This window comes from Mauremys reevesii, linkage group 9 (assembly GCF_016161935.1).
Source record: "Mauremys reevesii isolate NIE-2019 linkage group 9, ASM1616193v1, whole genome shotgun sequence".
Lineage (NCBI taxonomy): Eukaryota > Metazoa > Chordata > Testudines > Geoemydidae > Mauremys > Mauremys reevesii.
Window position 1 is genome coordinate 62780896 of NC_052631.1, and position 17878 is coordinate 62798773.

The following is a 17878-nucleotide window of genomic DNA, read 5'->3' on the forward strand; positions in this document are numbered from 1 at the left end:
CACCAGCTGTGGAGGAGGGAAACGTGACCCTTGTTCTTCACAGAAACACTACAGTACAACTCCTGATAAAAATCAGCTTTGCTGGCTGATACCTTGATGTATTCAACCCAGGGGCCAATATCCTAGAGTGGGACACAAGCCCTGTCATTTAGTGTTCTCCTGCCTCCAGTTACACAGACTCAGAGTATTGGTACCTGACTGAGCAGTCCCCTCAGCAGGGGTGGCTCCTAGGTAGATTCTGTGAATAGACAGCAGCTCTCCTCCCATAGGCAGTCAGAGATACAGAGCGAGCTGCGGGTTGACTTGTTAAGGAGACAGTGAGCGTCTGGCATGTTAAAGTCCTCTCTATGGCCCCATCTCTGTTGTAACTGAGCATGTCACAAACATTAATGGATTTTGCCTCCTAATGCACTGTGAGAGGGTGCTGTGTCATTATCCTCATTTTACAGATGGGGAAACTGAGGCAATTAAAGCTACAATTTTCAAAAACATTATTTCAGAGGGCCTCTATTTTTGGATGTGAGCCCTCACAGGTTTAAATGTCTTGCCCAAGGTCACGCCGGACATCTACAGCAGAGATAGGGCTATAATAGGTCTCTTGAGTCCCAGTCTAGGACCTTAACCTTAAGTCCATCCTTCCTCTCTGCCGGTGCTCTTAATGCAACACTTTCTCTGTCCTTTAAAGGCAGTAGAGAAATGGCAGGACCATTGGATGGGAGATACCCTCTATGCTTGTTCAGAAATGAAAAAGACAACATGGAAACCATGCCTGAGTCCATGGGTATGTCTATCATGCCATCAGCGGGTGCGATTACCATTTGAGTAGACATACCCAAGCAAGATTTTAGCTAGGTAACTCGGGGGCCAGAGCACTGAAGCCACTTCAGCATGGGCCAAACAAACCCACCCAGAACCCTGTGCTTTCAGTACAGACATACCCAATGTCTCTGTTGTGCAAGCAGCACCGACAGCCCGAGCATGTCTGTTATCTGGGCATTTACCCAGCGCCCTGAGGTGTAGTGCACCATGCCTTTGGGAAATTGACTAGGAGAGGCACAGAGAGGGATGCCATATTCCAACCGGACAAAGCAATCCCAAAGAACCAGCAGGAGAAGGAAGGCGACACTCATGGGGGCACAGTTTATAAAGATCTGTTTATTTCATTCCTTTTTGTAAAAAAAAAAATAATAATAATAATGTACACATTGAGTTTAACATCCAGGACACCCATTACATCATACACCCATCAGCTCACGCTTGAGCTCTTTTTTTTTTTTTTTGCTCAAGGGAGGGGTTTTATTCCTTCCGCCCTCCTCCCCCTCAGAATCCCCCAATAAAGAGAGCCACTTGGGAGACTGCTCCTGCAAAGTCACCTCTGGGATTCTAGGAGCCAGGAGAGGTGTATGCCTTGGAGGTCAATGTTAGCAAACATGCTTTGTCTGGGCAGGGTGGCAGGTCTTTCAGATGGCTCCATGAGGGACCCTTAGCCTCACCAAGTATATGCTAATTTCAGGGCAGGAGGCGGCCCAAGTCTGGGGGGAGAGTAAAATGCTCATTAACCCTTTAGCTGCCTTTCCATGCTGCATGTTCTAACAAAACCTAACAACACTCGTAGCTACACAATGTAGGGTAAGGGTGATCAAGTATCATGCATCAGGCTGGATGATGGTCGCCTGTGAAGGGCTGGGAGGAATTCTCTCCCTTGCTTTTCCCTACACAGTGTTGCACAGTCAGTTGCGTGCATTTGAGGAGGAAGGCAGTTCCACTTTCCGCTAAAGCATCAGCTACAGGCAGGATTAGATAGCTCAGTGGTATGAGGAAACAGCGCCTCTCTGCTATTTTTCACCAACTTGAGTGGAACAGCCCACCCCCAACCCACTTGCAGAGCGCAATGAAGTTACTACAAGCCTTAAAACTGCTGTCTCTCGATCTCAGGAATCTGTCCACAGTGAGACGTGTTAGCAACTTGATCACGGTATTTAAGGCAGGTAGCAAGAAGCAGGAGCTGGGTGCTGGGATGGTGTTTGGCGTGGGGATAGAAGAATGAACATCCCTCCCTGCAGGATAATTTTATTACGAAATAGCAGATTAATTAATATTTTTTTAAAAAGTAACAAACAAAAACATATCCAGAAAATAAACCTTCCACCACAGTTTTCCAGATCCCGATTTGGTGTGAGTTCATATTATACAGTAAACAATTGCTTCAAATCTACATACAAAAATCTGTACAGCATTCCCTACTATTTATAGAAATCCCTCTGCTGTGTTACATGCTCAGAAGCACAAACGACAATGAAAAGAGGACATTTACGCCCCAACATTTTGTTCTGAAGGAAGTTCAGGAAATCCAGCTAGTGGGTCCTGTGTCCCGAGGTGTTTAGAATATAGAAATAGCCCCCAGTGCTCTTCCCAAAATTTCTGATGGTCCACTCTTCTTAGTGCCCCACGAAATGGCCATATGTTGATCTGGGCTTATTATGTTTCTTTTGAGAATAATAATAGACATGCCAGTTGGCTGTGAGAGCCAAAGGCCTTCTTTAATGATGCTCCAGCTAGCAAGGAGGCACTATCCAAAAAACACTCTGGAGTATGCGGATTCCTCAAATGCTATCAAGCCCCATCCAAAGACCCAGCATGTCTTTCTTGGGTATCAGGTAAAGCTGAAGAGCAGAGCATTGTTTTGATGACAAAATGGCTCTTGGACCAACATTTTTTAAATAATAGATATTTTCTATTTTCTTTCCCAAAAATAAAAGTAATAAAAAAATCCAGATATTTTTCAGTAAACTAGTTCAGTTTTCAATCAAAAACATTCAGTTTAAAAAAACAATGGGGTTTGGTTCAGTTCTGAGGGAACAATTTGATTTTCAAAAAACTAATTTTAAAATTTTTGTTTTAAACTAACCATTTTACCGAAAACCGTTTTTCAAAAACAAAAACCTTTTTGCCCTCAAAAGGCCCATCAGGAAAATTTGAAAACAATGACATTTTCCACCAAACAAATCGAATGACCGGTTTTAACCCAGTCCAGTGAATAGGTAATGCCCATTAGTCCTCCACTGTCGGCATGACATTGCGTGGGTGTGAGAGATTTAACAGGGAGGAAGAGGGGGAGTTTGGTTCTTACTCAGCTCTAAAGCCATGAAGTCCAAGGCATAAAATATTTCACATTTTAACCTGCCTTTCATCTCTTTTGCAGGGAAATTTTCCTTTGATTCTGTTGAAATTTAGCATTTAAAAGCAAAAAACAAAAGCACACAGGATGCCATGCATAGTCCAGTCTTAAGGCTGCTACAACAAAGCCCTTTGCGGGTAAAGACTTATTACTCCCTCATTGTGCTGTCATAGTGCAGCTGATGTGATACTTTATCAGACGATCTCCCACCAGCCTTTCACACTGTGGGCTCTGTATGCCCCCAAATCCACAAACAGAATGTGGCTCTTCTCAATGTGTCCAGAAGGGTTGCTCACACAGCTAGACAGTAGAATGTGGTCAGCACGTACCCCAACCTTGAGAGTCATGACTCTGATTTGCTAATGTTGCATTCTCCAGCTGCCTATTCTATGGAACTGTTGTAACCAGGCTGCTAATCATTAGGATCCTGTGTTGTGGGTATTTGGGATGTGTGTGTGTGTGAGCAACAAGGATGGTGGGAAAGGCCTTGCATGTGCAATATATCGCAATGCTATGTCAGCTGAACACAAGCCAACACTGGGTTGGGCTCGACAGGCTCCAACATGGCTAGTTTGGCTTCCCACCCAATCCATCCACCCAGCCCTAACATCCAGGAGCCAGGAGATGTGACTGGTTAAACGTGTTGTTGTCTGACAATGAAATGCCTTCCAGTTTAGATAATCCCAAATGACAGAGACTCTGTGTGTGCGTGCATGCATGCAGTACTGAAGGCCTGAACATTCAACAGCAAGACCTTTCTCAGTGCACAGAGAACTTCCCCACCCTGCAGTCATACAGTAGGATCCACACAGAGAACCTCTCTCTACAAATGGATGCATGCTGGCACAACTGGTGGAGTACAGATTCAGTGAGAGGCATCTCACTGATGGATCATGGCACACCGAGCCCAGAAAACGGCATGCCTGGGATTGGCCGTGCTCTGATGTGACATGGTGTTTGCTGGTATAGCATTGGTCAGAGCTCAGGAGTAAATACTTACTATGAAGCTTCGTTTAAAGCAAGTCATGAACTAAAAGGGAAAAAGCCATGTACACAGAGAACCGTAGCATCAGAGTTGAAGACCAGAAATCCTAGATCATCTAATCTGATTTCTTGTATATCAGAGGCCACCAACTCCACCCTATAAACTGAGCACTGGAGAATTAGGACCACGACTTCATTGCCATGTTCCTGTGCACACCAGAATCTGTGCCAATGAAGCAGATGCTGCCCTAAACACACACACGCGCGCACACACACCCTATATATATATATATATACACACACACACATATATATGCGCACATACACACCTATTTGACAAAGTACACGATAAAATAATGCATCCTTTACAACAATAAACATATGGCACATATCAATTCCCCAGGGATCCTTGTATTATAACAAGGGCCTTTTATTAAAGAAATGCAGCCCCTGATGGCGGTGCATTGAGGAGCCTCCAAAATACCCTAGAAAGGGGTGGGTGCAATTCAGAGTTGCACCCTCGGGCTCCCTTCCTCGTTTATTTTGGCTCCAGTTATAATTATCCTCTCTGACTGCTTTTCAAGCCTGGCTTTGGAGGCCCTGACTGGGCATCTGCCATTTGTCAGGGTCAAAACAGTAAAGGCGGGGCAGGCAGGCAGGGAGCATGCTGGAGGACACAGCCATCAGAGCTTCCCGGACCATTTGGCAAGGGACTCAGGTGAGCTGGCAAGTCTGAAGAGCAGAATCAAGTCAGAGCTGGTAAGCCCAGGGAATGCATGAGCCATGTCCCTCTTCACAGACCCAGGGTCAAGCTCTGCAGAGACTTCTCCGCTCCCAGCTCCACCGGAACATCTGGAGGTCACTGAAGTTTAATCCTAATGAATCATTGCAGTTGGGTAACTGACGTGGCCTAACATGTGCCCCCTGGACTGGAGAGATAAGCTGCTTAGAAAGCGCTGAATCAGGGACAGACGAAACATTGAGACTTTGTGGGCAACTTGCCAGGAATCCCAGGGGCACATCTACAGTAATGCATGTGTAAACCTAACTGAGTAACTAACGAGCATGCACAAGCCCTGACATCTGCCTTCCCTTGTATCTTCTTGGACAGACATACAGGACTGGCTATGTTCACCAGAAGTTTGATTGGCTTCCTTCAGGGCAACGATGGGCCACATTTGACTTGTAGGCTGCAGGTGGGATAAAGTTTCCAGAATCTCCACAGCCCATGTGATTTTGCTTATTGGTTGATTTTCTATCACACATCACTGTCTGTACATTATTTACATTTGTTCGCCAGGAAAAATCAAAGTACTGTTGAACATGCTAGGCTGATTACGGTGTCCTGATTTGTTTCTTATCTACTATATTGCTGTAGTTTCAGTGGGCATAGCCTATTCTTACTCTGCCCATGTTTAACTTTTCATGTGCTCCAGGGGTCTCCCCTGTACGCTGCACATCGAGGTGTTCTGAGGAAGACAAGTGAAGGTTCCTTGCAGAGCGTGGGGCCATGAACCTGTGAGGTAGGTAACATGATCACAGTTTGCACAAGTTTGTTTTCAAAGCTGCTTTTCTGAACGTGGTACAATGCACAAATGGCAACAGGAAAAAGTGGTTTGTAACGACCAGTCTCTTGTGTTTGAGGCCTGAGGGGGGCCCCACTCAATGTATCCTTGGAAATCAAAGGCACAATGCATTCTGGGAAACCAGTGTGTCGTCTTTTTTTTTTTCTTCATGGGGACTGGCCACTTCCTGCCCCTGAAAGCCAACCTGGTTCTCACAACAGAGACAGCAGAAGCCAAAACCATCCTCCAAGCAGAAATGCTAAAGGCCAAGTGTTGGACATGCCTGGCAAAGAAAACTAGGAATTCACAACCCAAAGCCACCTCTCTTGCAGGAAATATCAGGTGGTCTCAGTGGAGCATGAACAACAGCTTTGTTGTCTGCTTTGGATCTGTCCCAGCTGTGGCAGCACTTCTTGGGAATAGGTTTTCCTGCCCTTGTTTCTTGCAACCACAGGGGTGAAGACTAAAGAGCCGACTTTCCAAACAATCCACGAACACTCACTGCTATTCTTGCATGGCCTGGATGTCCTGTGTGCTACACTGCTGGTGGCAACTTGGTTATGGAATAGCTCAGTCCAAGAAGGCTCCACAAAGAACTTGATAAAGCCCTCCCAACAGCTGGCTAGCCCAGTGGCGCATCAGCCCAACATATTTCTGCTCATTCCCAACCAGAGGCAGACCCCAAAAGGGAAGGGAAGGCTCCAAAGAGTTTGAGACAAAAGAGAAAATTGCTTCAGAATGAAAAATAAATAGCAAATTCACTGGAAGGGAGAGTCCTGGAGTCCAAGGAACATCTCCTGGTCAGGAAGTGGGATCCTGGCCAGGATACAGATATAGTTTTAATCATCCTTTAACTAAGAGTACCTTGGTGACAGGGCACAAGGAGGAAGCGTGCACAGAGCTCACACGCTGCCCTTTGATCACAGCATGGTTTTGTTCCTATGTACAAGAAGAGTCATCCGTCTAAGAGGAAGGCGTCCCAGCTGCTCCTGGAAGGGAGGCAAGGGTGAGGCAGGAGCTCTGCCACTAGTTCTGGTGTCTCTTCATGTGCAGAGCCAGGTGGTCGGAGCGGGAGAAGCAGCGCCCACAGGCTAGGCACTTGAAGGGCTTGGCGCCTGTGTGCTTGCGGTAGTGCCGGGTAAGCTCGTCGGAGCGGGCAAAGCGCCAGTCGCAGCCTTCCCAGGTGCATTTGTATGGCTTCTCTCCTGTAGGGGGCAACAGGCCAGAGGTTACAGTGTGCACCACAGCAGCACACCAGTGTCCAGTACTTACCTATCTAGGCATCCATCTGTCAGTCTCCATCCATCCCCTTCTAGCTATTCATCCATCCATCCATCCCTTCCCTTCCCTTCTAGCTATCCATCCATCCCTCCCTTCCCTTCTAGCTATCCATCCATCCATCCCTTCTTGTCTAGCTGTTCATCCATCCATCCCTTCCCTTCCCTTCTAGCTATCCATCCATCCCTTCCCTTCCCTTCCAGCTGTCCATCCATCCATCCATCCCTTCCCTTCTAGCTATCCATCCATCCCTTCTTGTCTAGCTGTTCATCCATCCATCCCTTCCCTTCTAGCTATCCATCCCTTCCCTTCCCTTCTTGTCTAGCTGTTCATCCATCCATCCCTTCCCTTCTAGCTATCCATCCATCCATCCATCCCTTCCCTTCTAGCTATCCAGCCATCCCTTCCTTCTAGCTATCCATCCATCCCTTCCTTCGAGCCATCCATCCATCCCTCCCTTCCCTTCCCTTCTAGCGATCCATCCATCCATCCCTTCCCTTCTAGCTATCCATCCCTTCCCTTCCCTTCTTGTCTAGCTGTTCATCCATCCATCCCTTCCCTTCTAGCTATCCATCCATCCATCCATCCCTTCCCTTCTAGCTATCCATCCATCCCTTCCCTTCTAGCTATCCATCCATCCATCCATCCCTTCCCTTCTAGCTATCCATCCATCCCTTCCCTTCTAGCTATCCATCCATCCCTTCCCTTCTAGCTATCCATCCATCCCTCCCTTCCCTTCTAGCTATCCATCCATCCATCCCTTCCCTTCCCTTCTAGCTATCCATCCATCCATCCCTTCCCTTCTAGCTATCCATCCATCCATCCCTTCTTGTCTAGCTGTTCATCCATCCATCCCTTCCCTTCTAGCTATCCATCCATCCCTCCCTTCCCGTCTAGCTATCCATCCATCCCTCCCTTCCCGTCTAGCTATCCATCCATCCCTCCCTTCCCTCACACACATACCCCACTCTCTTTCTATCCACCATCCACCCATGCCTACGCATACTCCTCTAGCTATCCTTCCATCCATCCATTCCTCCTCCCAAGCACATATTCTTCTATCTATCCACCATCCACCCATCCCTATACATATCACTCTAGCTATCCATCTCCATATACATTCCTCTATCTATCCATCCAACCCTCTCCCCAAACACATATCCTTCTATCCATCCATCCATCCATCCATCCCTTCCCTTCTATACATCCATCCCTTCCCTCACACACATACCCCACTCTCTATCCACCATCCACCAATCCCTACACATACTCCTGTATCTATCCATCCCTCCTCCTGTATCTATGCATCCATCCATACCTCCTCCCAAATACATATCCTTCTATCTATCCACCATCCACCCATCCCAACACATACCCATTTCGCTATCTATCCCCATACACACTCCTCTATCTATCCATCCTTCCCCCGCTATTCATCCATCCTGCCTCCCAAACACATATCCTTCTATCCATCCATCCATCCCCATACGCACCCTTCTGTCCAACCATCAATCCCTGGACATATCTAGCTGGCTAATCATTGTGGTATGTAGGCATGTTCTCCTATAACATGTGCAGTCACTCACTGGGTGATCCCTAACCCTTCTTGCTCAGCTGTACCTGAACGGTCACTCTCCATACCATGAGCTTCTCCTCCGAGATGAGGGTATCCCTATGGCAGCTGAGTCAGGCTCAGCCAGGTCAGGCTGCAGTGCTTTTTACAAAGTCCCTGGGCATTTTTGCTTTGAGTTTTGATGAAACATCAAAATTTTCCATGGAAGATTCTAAAGATTTTTGGTTTTCAGCTAAATTTTCCCTAGAACTCTGCCCCCACCTCACACTCCAACCAGCTCTATATTGGCCCTTCACATTGTGACATTTTGATGTGCATAAGAGCTCCTGCAGGACCTTTCAGTGTGTTTTTGTGCCTCAGTGTCCCCACCTCCCTGTTTATCCTGCAGATCAAATGGGGAAGTGTCTCAGTCAGCCAGGAGCTTGTGTGGAAAAGCCCAGGCCAGCCTTGCCCGGCTCTTCTCCAAATCTGGACAGACTGGTCACACCCTGCAGCAGCTGCAGCCCGGGAGGCTGAGCTGAACTCTGGACTGAGTGCTGCAGCCCACGCTTTGGCAGGGCGTGGTCCCCTCAAATATTAGTCCTCGCTCTTTAACAGCCTGAGCAAGCAGGCAGAGTTCATGGAATGTGCTGACTTTCCCGACCTCAAATATTTACCATTTCATTGGCCAATTATGGAGAACTTAACAACAGCTCAAGTGCACGTACACAGGCAACATGCATGTGCATGCCCCAGGATGGGTGCACATCATATGTGCCCACAGACACAGGCATGCATATTTGAGTATACACATATCTGTGCATGCACATAGACAAGAGCTCTCTCACACACACACACACACACACACGCGACGTTATCACATGATGCATGCTAACACAGAGACGTATCTCTGGGCACATACAACACATACTTATAAACATGTCTGTTTTCATGCACAGAAAGCTTCTGTATACAAGCATATGTGTACATTTGCATGCCCCCACATAAACATTCCCATGCACGCATGCACACAGACAGAATGAGGTGTGAACCCAGCAGCAAACAGTACGTGAAGAAATGCAAAGCACCTTAGCTTTCTGCCAGGTGTGAGAAATATGTTTATGGCTCAGCTCAATAAGAATTTAAGCTCGATTTACAAGCAGCACTTGGGAAATCTTATGGCACTCTCAGGATCACATGGGTTTGTGGGCGTCTTTATTAGTTTTCTAAGCTGAAAGACAAAGGCGAGGTTTGCCCCGCTCAGACTCAACCATTGTCCCAGGCAGGTCATCTGGCTGGGTCAGCCCCACCAAGGCTTTTTACTTTCAAACAATAACAGGTTGATCTCCAGGATGGAAACAAAATGCTTTCCATTGTCCCTCAAGCTGGCTCCTTCCCCCAGGACAGCACGGCAGGACAGGCTGGAACAATGAGCCCAATTGGCATTCCGATCCCTGGGAGGTGGGTGAGCGGCCAGTGGGTTTTATATTTAATCGCACAATGGCGCCAGGGCAATGAATGGTGTCCCCTGGAGACTGATATGGCCTAGACCATAGCAACGGGCAAACCACAGGGGAAGGTGTTTGTGATTGGGCCTGATAGATTTCCCAGGCTAGATCCAATTGGGTGGGTTATCCCAAATGGCTTTATTAACCATTCAAATGACTGAGCGACTTGTGGGATGCTACGGTACCATGCGGATTAATACTCTGGCCTTTCCACTCTAGATTTCTGGTTACTCATTAGGCTGAATATGGCGGCTTGAGCTTGTGCCTGGGGAACACTTGCCTACTACATAACCTCCCAATATAGTTGACTCATCAATGGCTTCCCCTCTACCATTCTGGATTTCCCTCTAGCCACTTCCACCAATACTTCTACCAGTTCAAGGCACATCCTCTTTTGTCCCTCTGCCCCATGAAGAGGGCATCTTGAGGCAAGTGGTGGAAGCAAGTGGGATCACGTCAAACTCAGGCCCCAGCAGGGCCAACAAAATGGCTCCAAGGAGAGGCTGGAGTTTGTCTCATCAGGTCACTGCACAATGGCTCAGGCAACTTTTGAGGGCTACCCATCTCTCATGCAGAGGGCTAGGGCAGGGCCCTGGTTGGGGTCAGGAAAACAGCTCTTTATTTGTAAAGGGGGGATGGTTGTTACCATCTCCCCATCCTGAAGCTCCTTTCCTGGGAACTCAGTGCCCTTCCTTACTACTGTCTGCCCATGGTAGCTTGGACACAGCCCTTGGCCTTCTTTCCTCCCATCTCCTCCTGAGGTATTCTATGGCATGCGTCTCTACAGCACAGGGCTGAGAAAATACTTCATCTCCTGCCTCGTTCGGGGCCTGATAAGATGAAATAGAAGCAGAGCCAGGTGGGAGAAATGATTCCCAGGCTTGGGACTTGCTTTGTGATTTGTTCGTTGCTCATAAAAAAAGAAAAGTGACCCCAGGGACAGCTTAATTGCACCCAGTAAAGATCAACACTTCTATAAAAGAGATTTATGAGGGGAGCTCTGGTTCTGGGACTGGCCAAGGATCTGATAAGGGCTCAGGCTGTCCTCAGAGGAGCCCTCCGCCTGCCTGCACTGAGAGGGGCCAGGGGGCTGGTTTATGCAGGGAACGCTGGGGCACTGTTGGATATGTTTTGTTTTAATTAATTGTTCAGGGGCCAGAGTATCGAATCCTGGGGCTCTCCCCTGGCTCAAAGGGGAAACAATTCACAAAGCGGATGGCCCTTCCCCTTCTGTTTTCTCCTCATATGTTGTGTATATGCAGCCAAATCACTTCAGGCTGCAATCCCATTGGCTAAGCAGTGCGACTCCTCCCCAAGTCTGTATTGAACCAATACCCCAGCCAGGTGCAGGAGGTATTTAAAGGTAACTCAGGGCATGTCTGCACAGTGGGGTAATGTGCAGGTGCGATTTCTAAAACACACTAACATGTCACGCATTAATTAGTCCTGCTGGTGTGCACTAAAATCCCCCTAATGTGCTTTAAAGTAGTGCTATTTGAAACATTAGGGAACTTTTAGTGCACACCAGCAGCATCTACACAGACCAATTATTATGCACCATGTTAGTGTGCTTTAGAAATCAGACCCTTGGAGTTCATACATTGCTGCACCATGTAGACAAGCCCATAGTTAGATCCTGTGCAATAGTTAATGGGCATCACACACACATAGATAGGCAAGCACGCACTGTAGTGTACAGCTACCGATTTTCTGTTGCAACTGGTATGTCTTTTGTTCTCCCAAACACAGCGAGAGCTCTCTGATTAGTTCCTCCACAAACACCGCTAAATCTGTTTATCTAACTGTATTTACTGTGTTAGCGATCAGATTGCACTTGGGGTAATACCATTGAAATCAACAGCTACCACCCCAATGATGGGTATAGTATAAAAATACCGTGGCTAGAGAGAGTCTAAGTATTATGCCAGACTCAGGTGTACACTTACCTGTGTGAGTTCTCTGATGTGCCTTCAGGTGGGAACTCTTGGTGTAAACTTTCGTGCAACCTGTAAAAACAAAACAGAAACCCCTTAGGATGAAAAATGTTTCATTCTAATACAGATTTAAAATACACGCACCAAGGTTATGATGAGCTGCAGCAAATCTGAGTTGCCAGAAGGAAAGAGGATTGAAAAGAACTGTGGGTAATAGTTTGCAAATTAGTACCTGTGTAAGGCTTGTTTCTATAGCAGCTAAACAAGGACACTTGTTCAGAATGAAGACTGCATATGTCAGTGGGGGAGGACAAGTTTCTTTCACCCACAAGTTGAGAGCTTTTTGCAGCAAGGAGTGCACAACAATGGCAAATCAGGCATGCAAAGGAGCATCCAAACTTTCTAACAGGACCCCCCATGTGATATTCCTTAGTACGATCAATTCTCACACTTACATGTTTTAACTGGGGATGGAAGAATCAGTTTGAATAAGACCAAATCTATCAGACCCAAGATTTCATCCCAAGCTCAGTCTGAACCTTGTACATAGGTAGCATAAAAATGTTAACTTCTGCATTATTATTTGACAGTTTTGCATTGCCTCTGACTTTCTGGATTCTAGAACCACTGCCAAAATACTGCAAGAAAGGCTCTTTTTTGTGGTATTTCCAGCTCCAGCAGAAGATGATGATATATGAGAAAGTACAAAGCACTGGCAATTTTGTGAAGCGCTGGCCCAGTTTTCAATATTCAAGAGCAGAGCAGATTGAAAAATTTTCAAAGGAGCAGTTTTCAGTCAGAAAATGCAGGTTCATCTAAATCAACACATTTCAGATAAATGTGTCAATTTCAATGATATTTTTGAGGAAAAGTGCCAAAAATTATCATTTAGACTCTCTCGTTTCTTTTATATAATTGCTAAAATGTTTCCCTTCGATGAGATAAAGTTTAATTTTGATTTATTGTTTTATTTCATTTCATTTCAACTTTTATAGTATATGATTAATTTTAGTATTGCATTATATTTATATATTATATAATTAATATATTACAGTGTTTTGACATTATCAAAACAAAATGTCTTTACCTTATTTCAACATAATTGAAACAAAATATACTGATGTTTCTGTATCAAAAACCTTTTGGAATTTCGATTCCATGAAAAAATTTGAAATTCAACTTTTCCAAATCAGAAGAAAAACAAATGTTGAAATGTCAGAATCTCCTATGGGATGGAAATTCTGCTTTCCAATCAGCTCTATTCACAACATGCAGATAGTTCAGCTAAACATCACATTCAGCCAGACGTTTGATGCTCATCGGAACTGAAGCCATACTCCAAATTCTTTGAGTTTGGCACCTCACTGGCTTTCCCAGCTCACAATTCTTTTATGCTTTTTCTGGAGTTCAGACTTCAGCTTCCCTGAAATTTAAGGGCTATTTTTTCTTCTGCCAGGAATCTGTTTTATCAAGATCAGATTGATTCTTTTTTGTCTGAAGTTTGCTATACATAAACCAAGGTGACTGAGAGATTGCTCTGTGGCATCTACCAGCCTGGTACTCAGATGTCCCAAGGAAATGCAGCTAACTAGTGGAGTCCCCAACCTCATAGCTGGAACTTGTAGTTACATTTACATGAGCCACCTTTGCAGCTGAGGTTCAAACCAGGTCTCCTTTGGTCTCTATCAGATAGAGATGGGACCAGATCGAAACACACTTAAACTTTGAGGGAAACTGGAATTATAACTGAATTTTACTAATGGCCCCTCGATGGTGGGCTAAACCAAAACCTTGGATCTGAACAGCCCCTAACTTTGGAGTGTCCTAAACAAGGCCACTCATAAACTCTTGGTTGTTTCTGAACCACAATTATTGTAACTCTGGATATTCCTTTTTGAACCTTGCTAACATCTTGGCCTGAGTGATATCTTGTGGCAATGAGTTCCACAAGCTATTTGTGTGCTGTGTTAATAAAAGCATTTCCTTCTATCAGTTTTCAATACTTTGCCTGTCAGTTTCCTTGAATGCCCCCATGTTCTTGGATTATTCATAGATTCCAAGGACAGAAGGGACAATTGTGATCATGTAGTCTGACCATCTGTATAACACATGCCAGAGAACTTTCCCAAAACAATTCCTAGAGCAGATCTTTTAGAAAAAGATCCAATCCTGATTTAAAAATTGGCAGTGGTGAGAATGTTTCAATGATGAGTTGTTTCACTGGTTAATTACTCTCACTATTAAAATTTTACAATTTATTTCCAGTCTGAATTTGTCTGGCTAGACCTTTCTCTGCTGGATTGAAGAGACCCTTATTAAATATTTGTTTCCCAACGGATACTTACAGACTGTAATCAAGTCACCCCTTAACCTTCTCTTGGTTAAGCTAAATAGATAGAGCTCCTTGAGTCTATCATGAGAAGGCATGTTGTCTAATCCTTGAATTCTTCTCGTAACTCTTCTCTGAACCTTCTCCAATTTACAAACACATTTATTAAGACAAAGGGTAAATAGCAGGGCTTGATCTACCTCCTCTGGAGAATCCGTTATTCTTTATATCTTTATCATGTCCCCTCTTCTTCAACATACAATCTACCACATGGGAAATGGATGGTATCAATCAGCTACATAGAACAACTTTGGGAGGAGGGGACATTTTGGACAAACGCATGGCAAATTTCAGACAGGCTAGATCTACGCCCATCAGGAAAGGATTCCGACACCAAACCAACACAGCAGCCATGGCTATACCTGGGTAATCACAGTGATGGATCCTCCTTTTCTCCAGCTCTGGGTTGTTGCGTCTGTTGTATTTGGGGGTTGGCATGATAATGTGCCCTTGGGAGAGGGTCCCGAGACCATTTGGGAGTGTGGGGATCTGGGACGACTGTACCAGCTTCAGTCCAAATGTGGCTTCATAGGAGGGTGGGGGCGAGATGGTGTTGATGAGCTCAGGTTGATTCTCAGGGCTGCCAGGCTGTGAGTTTGGAGGTGAAGGGGGCAGGTTCAGTCCTGGGACAGAGTAGAAATGCCCCGTGATGTTGAAGTTCCCCTGACCTTGGGAGACATTTTGGAAGTGCTTCACTTGTCCGCCAGGCTGGATGGGTCTGGGGAGCATGGCGCTGCCCGTGGACATGGTGACGCCGCTGATGGTGTTGATGGCTGCAGTGCTGCCAGTAGAGGGCACCATTGTGGCGACATCAGCATCACCATTTCCAATGGGCATCTGGTAAAGCTGGGCCTGCTGCGGGCTGCCAGACAAAGGGATCTCTGAGGGCATCTCCTGCTTGATGAAGATATTGTTCACCGCTACCGACTGCGGCATGCTGAAGACACTGGTGAAATCCGGCAGCGTCTGCGTCGAGCCTGCCGTGGATGAGCAGGGCTGGGTGAAGCTGGTGCCAGGCTCTGTTTTGATCTGTGGGAATGGGGTGAGGGGTTTGGCTGGCCGGTAGAGCCCGGTTCGCAGGTGTGTGGTGTCAGGCAGTATCACATTGATGTTCACACTGTATGGCGTGGAGGAGGGCTTCTCTGTCGAGAAGAACTCGTCTACCACAGAGGCGCTCTCCCTGCGGTACTTCTTGTCTGGCACCATTGGAATTGGCATCAGCTGACTGGAGAGGTACTTGTCCATTTCAGAACGCGCCTACGGAGAGAACAAAAGAAAGTGTTCTTGAGTACAGTGTTCAGCCGCTATGGTGATGGGTATGCTACAAACATCTAAGATAGGTGGGTGGCTAAAAGGCAGGAAAGGATAATGGACTGGGATGCAGGAGTGCAGCTCAGCCACTGACACCCTGTGTGATCTTAGGCAAAGCACTTACTCAAGTCTGTGCCTCCGTTCCCCGTGCTGTGAAATGGGCATAATCCTGCCCTAGCTGTTGTGAGGATAAAATGGCTGTTATGTGCTTGGATACTGCAGTGATGAGCTGTGCATAAGTCGTCAGGGAGTGAACACACGGATGCAGTCAGAGAAGGGCCAGGATTTAGATTTCTCTATATAAATAATAAGAGGGGGAGAACTGAAAACTGGAGCTGATGAGCCCAAGTCCGAGCACCAGATCCAAGTGCCCTCAAACCTTGGGGGAGTTAGGGTCTGGATCTGAACTTTGAGGTTTGGGCCCAACTCTCCTTTAAACTGTAGAAAACCTAATGAGAACTCAATTGGTTCATTGTTCCTTCATAATGCTTTGAAAATAAGAGGATGAGGTTGGGTTTTAACTGTCGCCCACAGGCCTGGGAACACGTTGGCCTCGTACTAGCACATGAGATCCTAGATCTGAAACTGCCCAGAACGAAAGAGAAACTGTTCTATTTTCTCTCTCCCCATGAAACTTTCACATCTGTAATATAACACAGCAGAGTTTTAGTCCTATGACTTTCTATGTATGTTTACGAATATCATCAAACTCCAGATTCCTTCATGATTCCTATCTGACAGAGCATCTTCTGGACATGTTCCCATTGATTCGACTGTCCAAGGGCAGCACCGTACTAGGAAATTCAACCCCTAGCATCTGACAACTCAAGCTCTGCTCTTTGTGGTTAATGATACTACCACTAATACTCCTTAATGGAGCTGCAGCCTTTAATTATGTGGTTACCCATGTGTCATTCTCATTACATAGACCTCATATACTCATATGTTATAGAGCCGGAAAAACAGTCCGGTTTCCCTGGGCCCTGCAGATACGGGCTTGCAGAGCCTACTGAATACTTCAAGAAACCACGCTCATCTCATCACCACCCACTGCGCATTCTGCCAGGAGGCTTTGCAGCAATAAACAGCAAAGTCTCCCCTAGTGCAACCTGACTGCCGTCAATGGAGACTAATTTGGCCCAAGGTGTTTTATCCATCCTGCACATTATATGGCACAAGATATGCCTATATCTCCTTCAAAAGATTCCCAGACTTTGCCCAATTGAGAGCCATACTGGCAATGCGCCAGGACGCTAGAACCACGCCTAATTTGTATTTAATGGAGCAAGTATTGCTGCCGCCCTGCTCTTTAAAATGGAGGCAGCTCCCTGACACTACATGTCCCAGCGTGCAATGCTCCATCTTGATCAGAGCACTTGGGCAGGGACCTGAAATCTCCAACAGGCCGCTGACGCAGAACTGTACAGGCTGCACTGGGACCTTAGGCTGCCGTTGGCTGCACCTAGACTAGCAAGAAGTGTTCTACCCACCTGTTTGGTGTTATCAGCATATCATCCCTGTCAAGCCAGATGTGCTGGAAAGCTCTCAGCTGTCATTAGAGGGGACATTGTCAAACAAGGGGGCGAGGGATAGTTTGTTGCCTCCAACAAGTTCAGCTCGTGTTAAATGCCTGACCTATTCCCCTAGGTGCTATGGGCTCAAACACTCTCCTTTGATCTGGGACAACCCTGTGTTACAGTGACAGACGATATGGACCAGAGCCATAAAGTGCAAATCTAGAATCGGATCAAACTCTGAACTGTTCCGATGTTTCAGAGGTGTTCGCACTCAGGTTTTGGGGCTGGGCTCATACTAAAGACATGCCCGTGCTGCAGTTTGGATCTGAATCCCAATTTCCACAGCGTTTGTATTCGTGATTCCTATTTGGATTCATCCCTGGGTGAAGATTGCACAGAGCCCTTGGAGCGCCGCCTGCTCTCACCTGGTTTTCTCTGCACTATGTGCCACTCCAGCCTGTTATTTTTAGAGTCAGAAATCAGATCACTGCTAGGCAGTACCAGGGGCTCTCCCTCCACCTCTGAATGCCACACATACCTGAGCAATGAAATGACCCACTCGCCGGGGAGATGGAGGAGGGAAGTGTGGGTGTCAGACATATTTTACTTCTAAGTTTCCCTTATCTCTGGTATTTTGATGTCTTGCCTTCACTTTACAGGAA

General features: G+C 46.3%; 1 protein-coding gene across 5 annotated transcripts in view; it reads right to left on the minus strand.

Annotated features, from left to right (window-relative positions):
* Positions 1-1206: 1206 nt before the first annotated feature.
* The window catches only part of LOC120371762 (Krueppel-like factor 5), a 77224-nt gene continuing 60552 nt past the window's right edge, over positions 1207-17878 (minus strand). For all 5 annotated transcript variants that reach the window (XM_039487966.1, XM_039487968.1, XM_039487965.1 and 2 more), the window contains 3 exons: positions 14751-15645; positions 12012-12071; positions 1207-6932 (listed from right to left, as the gene is read on the minus strand). In XM_039487966.1, coding sequence (XP_039343900.1) covers positions 6754-6932; positions 12012-12071; positions 14751-15645 — 1134 coding nt within the window. In that variant the 3' untranslated portion in view covers positions 1207-6753. The remainder of the gene's footprint in view (positions 6933-12011; positions 12072-14750; positions 15646-17878) is intronic.